The 12,654-nt window shown below is 27.7% G+C and overlaps 1 protein-coding gene across 2 annotated transcripts; it reads right to left on the reverse strand.

The window, feature by feature from the left end:
- Positions 1-1,153: 1,153 nt before the first annotated feature.
- Positions 1,154-12,249, reverse strand: LOC106642761 (vesicle-associated membrane protein 4). Of its 2 annotated transcripts, XM_089591765.1 has the most exons (6): positions 12,079-12,249; positions 11,918-11,967; positions 11,641-11,691; positions 8,285-8,517; positions 1,920-1,984; positions 1,502-1,545 (listed from the first exon to the last, which is right to left on the reverse strand). In XM_089591765.1, the coding sequence occupies exons 1-5, from the start codon at positions 12,136-12,138 to the stop codon at positions 1,947-1,949; spliced, it is 432 nt and encodes a 143-aa protein (XP_089447891.1). In that variant the 5' UTR covers positions 12,139-12,249; the 3' UTR covers positions 1,502-1,545; positions 1,920-1,946. The 2 variants fall into 2 exon arrangements, with proteins under 2 accessions (XP_014213108.2, XP_089447891.1); XM_014357622.2 differs by lacking the exon at positions 1,920-1,984 and having other exon boundaries at positions 1,154-1,545.
- Between the last annotated feature and the right edge of the window lie 405 nt (positions 12,250-12,654).

Below are 12,654 nucleotides of genomic sequence, written 5' to 3' on the forward strand. Positions count from 1 at the left end.
CAAAGAAAAGCTATTTTCATCAGTAAAATTATGGATAACATCTCATGAGAATTATTCAACGATAATTAATAGTGGCAAAATTTTTGTGCTGTCTGCTCACGGTCTGTTGAAATTTTGGTTTTGGGTGATAAATGATACTTTAAAATTGATGTTAATCATAACTGAACAATTTTTTTTTTTTACCTTTCGCCATACAAAGAAATGGAGAGTAGAAACAATGTATTAGCAGTACCATTAAATAATTAATAGTATATTATAATAAAACCTACATATGTTGAAATTTTCTATATCTTTTTTTTAATTGAAAAAATTAGTAAAATCTTCTACTTACGAATAAATACCACCAAAATTGAGTATTGTACAAAGTGCAAATATCAATTTTGACAAAAAAATCGTTAATAAATGTTTCAAATAAGTAAAAACAGTTTTTCATGAGAAGTAAAAGTCTTTTTTTAATATTTGTAGGAGAAAATTCTTATTATTGTATTATCTTTATGCGATTCTACTTTAACTAATTGAATTTACAATTTTCTACAATAAAATAAATTTTCATAAAATTAAAATATAAAAACTTATTTTTAACAATACAGTAATTTTTGTGAAATAAGTTTTTAAAAACTCCAAATTGTAATTTGTTATAATTATTTTTGCAAACTCTACATCTTGCTTGTCAAAGTTAACTAAAAGTTGATTTGCTTTTGTTATCTTAACAATAAGTCATGTAAAACTATTTACGCAATTGTATCTATACAATTATACATAAAAAAACTTATCTATTAAATGAACTTAACAATAAAACACTGAAAAATTCATAGATGATAAATAAGTATTGTCTTGAAAAAGACTAGGTGATAACATGATTCTCATTATAGGTACTGAGGTGTTTGGTTTAGAAATGAGTATGTGTACAGTGGATGAAAAAAAGAAAATTCAAAACATTATTGAATAATAATTAAGTGTTTTATTTCTTTGATAAAAAAATATATCTTTATGTAGTAAAATTATAAAATATACCACAGTATTGATTATCAATAATCAACGATCAACTTTTCTTAAATGTTACAATTTCTTACAACGTTAAATTTTGTTACAATTCTACTTTATAACAAATTATGATAAATTGCATATTTAACAAACAGTAGCTTGTAAACAATGGGTTATAACCACGCTGTTCAAACATTAGTTATTCCCTCGTACATATAATATTTTTTATTATAATTATCAGTCTTTAAAGCACAATGTTAACACAAAACAATCCCTAAAAAAGTATGTATTATAAAATTGTATGTTTTATAAGAAAAAATTTTTTATATGAAGCATTTTTAGGACGATAAAATGCATAAAAAAAATTAGTTAACCTTTAAATGGCTATAATAATAAGATCTTCTGAAACAGTTTTACCATACGTAAAGAAATTCTCTATTTGACTAACTGAAATAATGAGGGAGCACAGTGGTTAGACGAATGCAACACCACTATGATATAACCTTGTTGTTGGTTAGGTCTTCACTGTCTTGCGTTAAGAGTACGCGATGATAATTGGCACTGAAAAATAACGTCAAATTAAAACAAATATCCAAGAAATTTTCAAATATTTTTTTGTTGATATAAAATTGTATTTTATAGTATTGAATCAGAACTCTTATACGTTTATAAAACAACCAATCAGTTAGAAATAAATATTATTTAATACGCTCATTACGAAAGCAATTAAAGAAGTTAAAGTATTTACTATCAAAATTATTGAAACAAATGGTGACAGATCTAAAATAATACAATTTCTTAAATTAATCATCTTTTAGTAATCTTACAAAGAATTTAAATTATGAATACATTTCATACGAAATTAAGGTTACAAAAAGTATGAAAGAATTTATAGCTAAGTACAATAACTTGTCATGATTTTTCTAAGTAATTACCTAAGTAACGTCCATTTGTACAAATTGCTACCTGATTACTAGGTAAAGCGCCAACACATCCAGAACTGTAAATCATGTATAGATGCTAGTCATGAACTCTAAAAAACGTGTAGTTCTTTGGAGATGGTGCGAGTCTAAAGTTAAACACCAGTTTAATTCTAGGATATTGACAAATAGTTTAATAATTGTATGACTTTCTTGAATGGATATCTCTCTTATTAACAATACCTCTGAGTAAAATAGAAGATAATTTGCATAGAGTTACAACTATCCATGATGTTTATGTAAACGCATACTATATGACGTTTTGTTTATTGAAATTTCAATAAAAGTATACGAAAACTGAAACCAACGATTTAAACATAATTTAAAAAACATGAAGAGAGTACACTACAATTCCTATCTAAACTAAAAACATACTTAGGAATCTAAGAACAAATAAGTTTAAAGTTTTTTTCTGTTCATTAAAAAAAAATTAAATATTTTTAGTCAAGTCTCCAAGAATAGAATGTATAATAAAATAATACCAACAAGTTTATCACAGCATTTAAACTAGGAAAATATTCTACTAACAAGTAAGTAAAATGCCAAAAAGTTTTGAAATCGATCACGCAAGTTAAAAAACTTGTTAGGTATAATAGAATGAGGGGTACCAACTGATTGATACTCTCACCAAGGAACAGAAAAGAATGATAGTAAGTCAGAATGAAAGTTCTATGATGGCTACGAATGCAATAAATTCAAAGTATAAATCTGATTTTCTAGAAGCAAAGATTTTGGAGCAAAAATTCAACATATCAAAAAAAGAGCTTTTCCAAAGTGTTACAATTACTACTTTGTATAACAGTATTGATAAATATTTAGTATTAATGTCTTTAATACAACTCATGAATAATTTTTCTTATAAACTTAGAATAGAATAATAACTTAGAAATTGAAAATTAGTGATTTGTTGGAAGGGAAGCGAAAAGTGATTCACAGCAGAATTTATTATTTTCTTTAAGAAATCTCCTTACTATTTACTTATTAACAATAGGAAGTAATTTAATTAAAAATGTATGATAAAAATTTTTTGTTAACGTAAAAGTAGATTTAAGTGGTGATTAGAAATGTGTGCCTTGCTCTGCAAAATGATCAGTCATGAGACCTTAATTACAGAAAGTTACAAAAAGCTGTATAAGGAAACTCCTAGGTGTATATAGAATAACTTAACTGAATGGTAACGCTATAACTCGACTTGACTCAATAGTAGTTAATGAGATGTATTAATAGCAATGAACACATCTTTATACCGATATCGATGGTATATAATATATTATTCAATTTCAATATTACTATTGTTATTATATTATGCAATTATTATTAAGTCATTACGCAGCTATTTTTTTCTGGAATCTGTGCTAAGAAATCTGTTCTTCTGTTTTTATACATATTATTTTTCAACTTGTATGTTTTTATACTTTTTCTCTTTCTTTCTCTTTCACTTACACCTAACAGACTTTTTTCTGTTTCTATTATATATCTCCATTTCTACTTTGATGCCATAAATTTAAAAGTTTGTTTTTCATATTTTTAAACTTATTTTCTACATCTGAATGTATATCTTTATTATTAATTTCTAGTAAGATTAATCATTTAGTTTTATTATGTATGAATATATTAATTTTTTTTAATGTTTTCATATCAGTATTATTTCTTCAAGATTTGCTGTGCTATGGTTTTTAACTGTTTAAATAGTTACCTAACTATTTAACTTTTGTCTTACACACTATTGATGTAGTATTCATATCGTAGCTAAACTTTTTATGTCTCTCTCCATAATGGTGTCTAATTAACACTCCATGTGCTTTTTGTGAATTTATCTTCTTAGCTATGATATTTACTTTTATTTTTCATTTTATTTGTACTAAAAAATTTTAGCTTGAACGGATTATTCTAATACAAAGTATAATAACGCATAATTTATTCATTTATTAAAACGTTTTTGCTTTTGTAACTTCTTTTTCACTATTGTCTTTATTTTGTTGATTCCTAAAATAAATTTTCAGTTTTTTTTGTCATCATTTCTCAGTTGTATTGTATCTTGCTTCCCATTTTTAAATCTTTATGCTATTAAATCTGATTTTTCTTTTTATTTCTTTCTATCTTTATTTTATGTCTAAAATTTCTGTCATTATGACATATCTTTAAGTATTTGCAATTTCTTATCATTACCAGGAATTATTCCAAAGCAGACTATTTTAAGTCAAAACAACTCAATGCATCTGTTTTTGCATTAATGGCTTAATTGATCTCACTTTTATGTAGTTAACACTTAGCACTCCTAGTATTTTGAAAAAACTTCCTTTCTATGCTTTTGTGTTATGCCCTTCCCTTAATTTTTATATTTTTATTATTTTTTTTTCACATTGATAAGTTTTTAATTAACTATATACTTAATTATTAACAGTTATGTTTTGAATGTAGTTCTATATTTTAATTCCTTTATTTTTTGTACTGGACATTTATGTCTTAGCTTACGTACATGTATACCTACAATTATAATTTTAATGTCTAGACAATTTTTTGAATTTTCGGACATGCATTTTTATTTTAAGATATAATGAAGACACTTTGTAAAGTATATGATCAATAACTCAAAATTGTTTAATAAAAGATACTATAACGCATATGTATATATGTAAGTGTACGGCTTTGCCCTCTGTCTGTTTCGTGTGACAATTTGCAATGATCAACTGACATTTTTATTACATAAAAATACAAAAAATAAACATTTACGCTGGGTTGTGAGTTCTTAGTTAATAAACTCATTTGGATTTTCAATTGATTCAATAAATAAAATACGCATAACTTATTGTACATTACAAGTTGAACAAACTGAAACAAGAAACATCATTTTGAAACGTACGATAACACTATTTATAAAAAGTTTGATAAATCTATCACTGCGATAAGTTTAAAATTGTTACAAAATAATTTTTAAATTACTAATAGTACTATGGAAGCTATTTCTGTTATCTGTTTATTTTATTCAACCAATGTGTTAATCAATGTTCTTGTATACTTTTTACCATTAATAAACTCCATCTAGGATAATAAGCCCTGGAAAAGTATTGAATCTCTTTTATTATAGATCTAGTAGAAATAATGGTACATTACGTCACTAGGGCACAAAGTACAAACACGATCACCCGAAGGGCGCGCTTGTTTAAGGTTGGTGCCCGAGTCACGTATAATGTTTTTCTTACCAAGGGCGCAAAATTGCACTTTGCGCCCTTGGGCACACTTTGTGCCTAGTAAATCACTTTGGGCCCAGAGGGTGCAAAAAACTTTTCTGCCCATGAGCCCAAAGTGATTACAAGGGCGCAAAGTGTGACTCGAGGGCGCAAAGCAGCAGTTGCGTTTTGGGCCCATGGTAAGAAAATAAGATGATTCATTTTATCTAAAAAAAAATTTGAATAACCAGACAAGTGTAGGGTATATCTCGACCTTATAATGCCAAAAATTAAAAACTCACAGCGAAATAATAATTCTGAAATAATTGAAATTTTAAGTGTATTTTTGAGTATAATTGTTCACCTAAATGATTATTCAAGAAGAATCCTGGAAATATGGTGTCAAAAATAAAATGAATATGTATTTTATCAGTGACCCTAGACAATTAAAGAAAAACGTTTCATGCAGATCATCAATTTATCAGTATATTACTCAAGAAAAACAATTTTATAAATTGGTTGAACTGGCGTAGCGTCGTTGTTGTTTCAAAAAAAAAAAAAAAAATTACCAATCACCAAACCTTTTTTTCTTCATCTTTAGATTTTAATAGTATAAATAAGTTTATCTTTAGAATAAAATTTAAAAAAAAGTTCATAGAGGTAGATCTAATTATTTGAGAAAAGGATTTTACGATTTAAAAATTTTAACAATAGGCAGAATGTTACATGAACAATACTTTGGAAACAAATTTTTTGTTTTGGAATAATATTTTTGACAATTTCTTTCGTTTTAAAAAAAGTAGAATAAGTATTATCAATATAGAAACTATATAACTGTTACTCTCCGAGTCGTTTTTTGTTAAGAAACTGAATTCTAAGATTTATTTAAATGATAATAAATCATCCAAGTTTTTACTACGTGTTGGAAATGTTAAAATGTATACGTTTTTTTTTATAAGATTTGAATTATTCATAATAATATTACATTTCTGCGACAATTTATTTTTAAATCATAATACATGATGCTTCTCAAGAAATTAGTAACATACTTACTTGGCGTAATAATGATACTTACTTTTTTTTCTTTTTTTTGTTCTAATAATTTCTGTCCATTGAAAAATATTATCAACCCATGTTATTACCTTAGTAACGCTACGTTTTCATCATTTTTACACGCTTTTGTAATAAAAAGTTAAAGATGGAGCTTAAACTGTCAACCGTGTCTAATACTTATAAAATAAAAAAAGTCCCTTTTGGAGGAAAAAAATTAACCAAAATACGAGACTATGAAAAAAGACTGGGATTTAAGAAGTTACCTCTATATTTCATGGTCAAAGTATTACAACTTCTGGTGAAAACATTTTTCAAAGTAATAAAATCTGAACCTCTTAAAACAAACGACTTACTCTGCATGTACCTCCACTTCTTTTTCTTTTATACTTACAAGAAGAGTACTTAAAGCTTTTCTGCTGTTTCAACAAATACTTTGTCCATTTATTTTATCTCAATTACTTATTTAGCAAATAACCTAAAACTAAGAAAATCCGTACCTCAGCTCAAGGATTAAACATATTAGCCATCCTAGGCAACCTCTGCAACCCAGATGCAAATTCAATCAAAGAAAAACTAAATTCACAAATCTGTATATTTGTCCTAATTAAATGTTTCATTCGCTGTAACTTTGTATTTCACGTGTCGTAAAAAGTGACATTGAGGACTTAAACTTTTTAATTTATTATCCTCCAAGAGAATTTTCTTCTTGACTTTATCCTCACTCCAATGTATATTTTAGTATTGTAATTCAAAAACAAAAATGGACTACACATATATTTAGGGACTCAATATTATCATTATAAGACGTTTGAATCATGCGCAATTAGACCGTTCTGCATCTTTCTTCTACCATGGTGTTTGAGGCAGTTAACATCACAATATAATTGCTCTGAAGAGGCCATATGAACAAGGTATAGTATTGACCAGAATTATTAAAAAAAAAAAATGTGCCTTCATTTTCTTGTGCCTTTTAGTCACAATAATCTTTAAATTTATTGGTTTAAGCTTGTATACGTTCATTGTCTTCTATGAACTATTGAGAGCTTTTTCTGTATTTTCAGGTTGAAAAAAATCTACATTCAATCACAGCAATAAACAAAAAGCCACAGATTCACCATCATGAATCCTTAATCATTTAAGTGTTCATACAAATAATAAAACCATCTACTGGAATATTGTGATATGTAATAAAACATCGATTAAAGAAGAATTGTTTCAACCAATAATGTAGAAAGAACTACGAAATTTGTAATTAAAATTTCTTCTAAAATTTTTATTTATTAAGTATTATTTTTAGTACTGAAAAATCTCTTTACTATAATGATTTAAAAAAGTTAGCCTTAGAAGCATTAAATGCCTTGATGAAACAATGAGTAATATTTTATCTTTACAGGATGAAAAAGCCGATTTCAAATTTTAATTTTGCGCCATCAACCACCGTCGTCAACTATACACATTTTTATTGCTTATTCAAAAACAAATGCAAAAGCATAAGAATTCAAGATCGCATGCACTAGAATACATCATTAGTCATTACTATAAAAAATTAAAAGTTAATATGCAGATGATCACTTGAAAAGTCTTTACGCCAAAACAAAAAAAAATTGTTACAACAAGAACTATTTAAACTGTCATTATTTTACGTATGAGCTCTAAACTTTGTACATTAAAAAGAATGTTATTGTCTAATGCATGCGACCTTGGATTTTTATAGTTTTTTTTTTCGTTTTTAAATAAATAATGAAATTAAGTATAGTTATTAATAAAAGCTGGCGAAAATTTTAACTTAAAATCTGCTTTAAATTCCTTGCACAAATACGATCAAAAAAAGTAAAAGTTTATAATCACTGCGTTGCATGCACGAATAAAAAATTATTTTTGTATAAAGTAGTGTAATGTGTGGCCTTTTTGCATTAGTACTATTTAAACATCTGATTAACTTATTCTTTTACAAACTTGAAAAAGCATGTCTTACTACAACAAGTTACTGTACTGATGCTATTAGTGCGTTAAAGATAAATTTAAATTTATATAATACAGTTCTTTGAACTCGCACCATCTCTATGAAAAAATTTAATTAAAAACTGAAACTCTTACCTAAGATGCAAAGAATAACAGCAAATGTCATCATTGTAATGATTATTCTTAGGCGCATATTTTGCATCCAAGCACGTCTTTGAGCTTTCTTTGCAGCTTCACGGAAGTCACTTCCAGCTAAGTTCAACCGGTCACTTGCTACTTGCAAATCCTCGAGGCGCTCACCCCTTTCCAACATCTTCTGTACATTGTCTCGCATCGTATTCGTGACTTCTTTAATCTGAATTTTAACGCTAAAATATTGTAAACAAATGTATTATTTATCTCATAAAATGTGTAAAACGAGGAAAAAAATTATTGTCCAGCTGTATGTTGTTATGTAGTCTATTGCTATGATACATTCTTAGACTGTGATAAAATCACAAGGGAAGTTGCACGATAATTTTTTTTAATTTCTTTACAATTTCTTGTTATTGTATTTTATTTATTTTTTTTTCATTAGACACAAATGCTTGAAAAATTATTGCATATAAAATCAATAGAATCATTTTACGTCAGACTAAATGTTCCTCTGCTTTAAATTTTTAAAGCAGATAATATAAGGATTTTCATAAAATTAGCAGAAACTTTTCAAAATACCATGAGCAAGTCTGCCGTCCCCAAAAAAAGTCGTTAAGTGACATTTCGATTGCAAATTACTTTCTTATAACAATCGATTCATAAATTGATTTCAAATTTCAATGTTCTTGTGGAAATTAAGGACAGTTTTTCAACACGCAGAAAAGAGCTACAGGAATTTTTACTGTAAAAGCAACGGTAAAGTTGAGACTGAAAATTTTAATTATAATTTTTATTGTAATGTTTCGTAAATTTTACCGTAGCGTTACAATAATATTTTCTTTACAGTGAAATTTATCCTTGTTTACAATACTTTTCACCCTAAAACTACAGTAATTTTTTCCCTGATTTAAAAAAAAATGTTACATCAGTGGTCGATAAAACAGATAATACTTACATAATGTGTAATAATGTAAGTATCTGTATTGTTGATCACTGATATATTTTTTGTTTTTAATCAGGGGAAAAGTTACCATAGTGTTAGGCTGCGTATACACGCTGCGGAAATTTATGCCGCAAAACTTTGGCAAGACAGTCTTTCTATAACTATATACACGGAGAGCTTTACTCTGATTGGCCAACCAAACTTCCGTCGCGTAAATTTCCGCAGCGTGTATACGCTGGTTGGTAAGAGTAGATTTGCTCTAAAAGAAAATATTACTATAAAGCTACGGTAAAATTTACTAAACATTACAGTAAAACTTATAGTTAAAATTTTCAGTCTCAACTTTACGGATATTTTTACCGTAAAAATTCCTGTGCTTCTTTCTGCGTGGTTTGTAATAATTTATGGAATATTATTAATGTCACTCTGGGAGCAAAAAATAATAAAAAATAAATCTGCTAAAATGGTAATCTTATAGTGTTCGGTCGTCTAGAGACTTTGTACTATTTGAACAATAACTTTAAATGTTTAGAACAGTAGTTTTTGTTGTAAGTTCAGTAAGTTTTTTTTTTTTTTTCACTACAGAAAATATTTTGATTTAGCGCCAAAAAAAGGACGTAAGTGATGTAAAATTTGAAATTTGTGTCAGCATGACGGCGTAAGTGCACTTAATTTTTATACTTAATGAAATCGATGAGAAGGCGCATAGATTAAAAAATAAAAAATGCAATAAAGAAGTTTTTTTTATGGAAAAGGCATAAACCATGGCTTCAGTTACGAAGAAAAAAAAGCGTAGGTACAGAGCAGATGAAAATTAGGAGTGTAATTGTATTTCGTAATTTTCTTGCGTGGTTAAGCAATTTTTTTTGCGATTCATGGAGAGATTTTGTCATATTAACCTTAAATCAATGTTTCTGCTCCTAAAATATTCCATTTTGATTAAATTTTAAAAATAGTTTGTCTTAGTTGATCATCTCAGTTCGGGATAAACTGCACTTAACGACTTTTTTCTCTATAAATACGGCAGAAGTACATACGACCTTTTTTATTAAAATAGTACTGGCCGTACTTAAGTGATTCGCTATGAAAAAAGTATCAAGGTACACTTAAATTATATGCAATTGAATATTTATCAATACAAAACTTTTTAAAAAGTTCTTAAAAAATCATTATTTTTAATTATTTATTATTTATGGCAAAGGTCAACAATTTATAAACTCATAAAAAATTTAAACCTGTATCTTGAAAAACAATGTAGGTAGAAAATGCTAGTTTTCGTACCTAGTGGCACATGTCACCAGGGCAAGCACTCTGTTCTTGCTCTGGCTGGACGCCTTCAGGTGTCAACTCTATTTCAACGCCTTGTACGAAAACCAGCCCAGTTCAGATTTTTCAATGTTATTTTAAATGGGAGACTTTTCGTCCGAGGCGTCGATTTTTTCTCTTTTGGGTGCGGAAACTCGCAAAAATAAAAAATAAAACACCTAAAGTAGAAAAAGTAATATTCTGCCCGAGGGTTCAAAGTATTTAGCAGGCTCAAAGTTTGCCCGGCGGTGCAACGCAGACTTTGTGTCTTTAACTAGAAAAATATTGTTTGCTATTTAGGCACAAATGTTTATACAGAAACCACTTCCTTCAGGGGCATTAGTTGCACTTCGTGCCCATAGTATAAGCACGACCGGTTTTAACCAAAGAATTTCCCTTGTTTAATTCACAAAAACAATCTAAAACACAATTTTACTTAAAATAAAAAATGAGTTTTTTTGGTTTACTTATGATTATTAAACATTTAATTAACGTATAAAAGGACGTTAAAAATTTTGTATAGAATAAATAGGAAAAAAAGATGCACGAAAGTATATATTTTACGTTTTTTACCTCAAGTACTTATTTATTAACAAAGAATTATTGAAAAATTTCTTTGCTATCTAAGAATAAGTCCTCTAGTAAACAGGTAAGACTCGTTTTATTTGTTAGTTAACAAATGAACTTTACACGTTTTGTTACAGGATATCAATTTTACTAAGAGAAAGATTGTTTAAAAAAAAGAAAGGAAATAATAGAGCTAATAAAAAGAAAGATATCTTTAAACAATATGGAGACTACAGATTAGTAAAAACTCAAAACAATAAAAAAATAATCTTATTTGTCCGTATTTGTTCTCGATAGAACAAGTTATCGAAATTATTATTATTAATTGTTTAAAGTCTTCTTAAAATTGATATAAAATTGTAATAATGGAAAGTTGTAATTGAAAATAACAAAATAAAAGTTTTCGATGAATTAAACTCATATTCTTTGACAGCAAATGCACAAGGGTTATAAAAATAAACTCTATTAGACCAATGTGAGAATTATCTGTATTAAAATAAAATTAGCTCTTATAACAGCAAACATTCTTGAAATTTCTTACCTTGATATTTTTCCATCGATGTGTAGTTGTCCATCAGCAGAACTTGGACGACTAAAATAAAAAAATTAATGCAGTTTAAAAATCATTTTATATTTTAGTAGAGGTTATAACATAAACATTTAGTAAGAAAAAAATTGTACAGAAACTGCCAAAAACCTCTCTTTGTCTTCTATTTAAAGAACTATACACAAAATACCTAATGATATAGATGGACCGAGACAGATTTATAACCTTAAGCACATTTCTACAGAAAAAGCATAAAAAAATTAAATCTTACTTTGATACGATATCTTGATCAGGATCGCTATCTTGATCTAATAATGCTTCCTAAAATAATTATGACCATTAAAAATGTATGCATCTGGTACTGAGAAAACTTTAATTCTTTTAGTAAATGAAGGTAGGGATTCAAGCAAGAACATTAACACACAAACTAACTCTCTCAGCATCTTGAGCCCCATTTATGTCACCCTTGGATAAATGACGTCCACCACGCATCGCCACTGTTTTCGCTTCCCTTCAAACTACTACTCACGGATTTCCAACAACTAAGTAACAATTGTAAATATCCAGCCTAAAAATACAACAAAAACTTTGTAAAGCAACCGTGAAGTACAGACTGGAGAAATCCACGTCACGGTCATTACACTGATTTTTCGTTTGGCATGCACTACAGTTATTGACGAAACCTGTTGAATATGGATACAGTGTTCTTACCACAAGTGGGTACAATCCGTGCAAGTAAACAACTATATCTTAGATAAGAGTATTCACGCAGTTATGAGATTACACAGTTATTTTGTACTTGAAAAGTTTTCATTTAATTCTCATTTCAAAGTGTATGACACTGCTTATATATTTATTAGTGATAAATCGTAGTTAATTATCTCATTTTTCATATAAGGTGCATTGGAGTTGATTTTTCTACTCTTATCTTTATTACCATCAAATTATTTACCGATTAAACATACATAGATTTCTCTATTATCGACTGTAGGATGTCTATTCGTAGAT

Source organism: Copidosoma floridanum, unplaced genomic scaffold (assembly GCF_036245765.1).
Source record: "Copidosoma floridanum isolate Cflo_tuat_1 unplaced genomic scaffold, Cflo_Japanese_pri ptg000001l, whole genome shotgun sequence".
NCBI lineage: Eukaryota > Metazoa > Arthropoda > Insecta > Hymenoptera > Encyrtidae > Copidosoma > Copidosoma floridanum.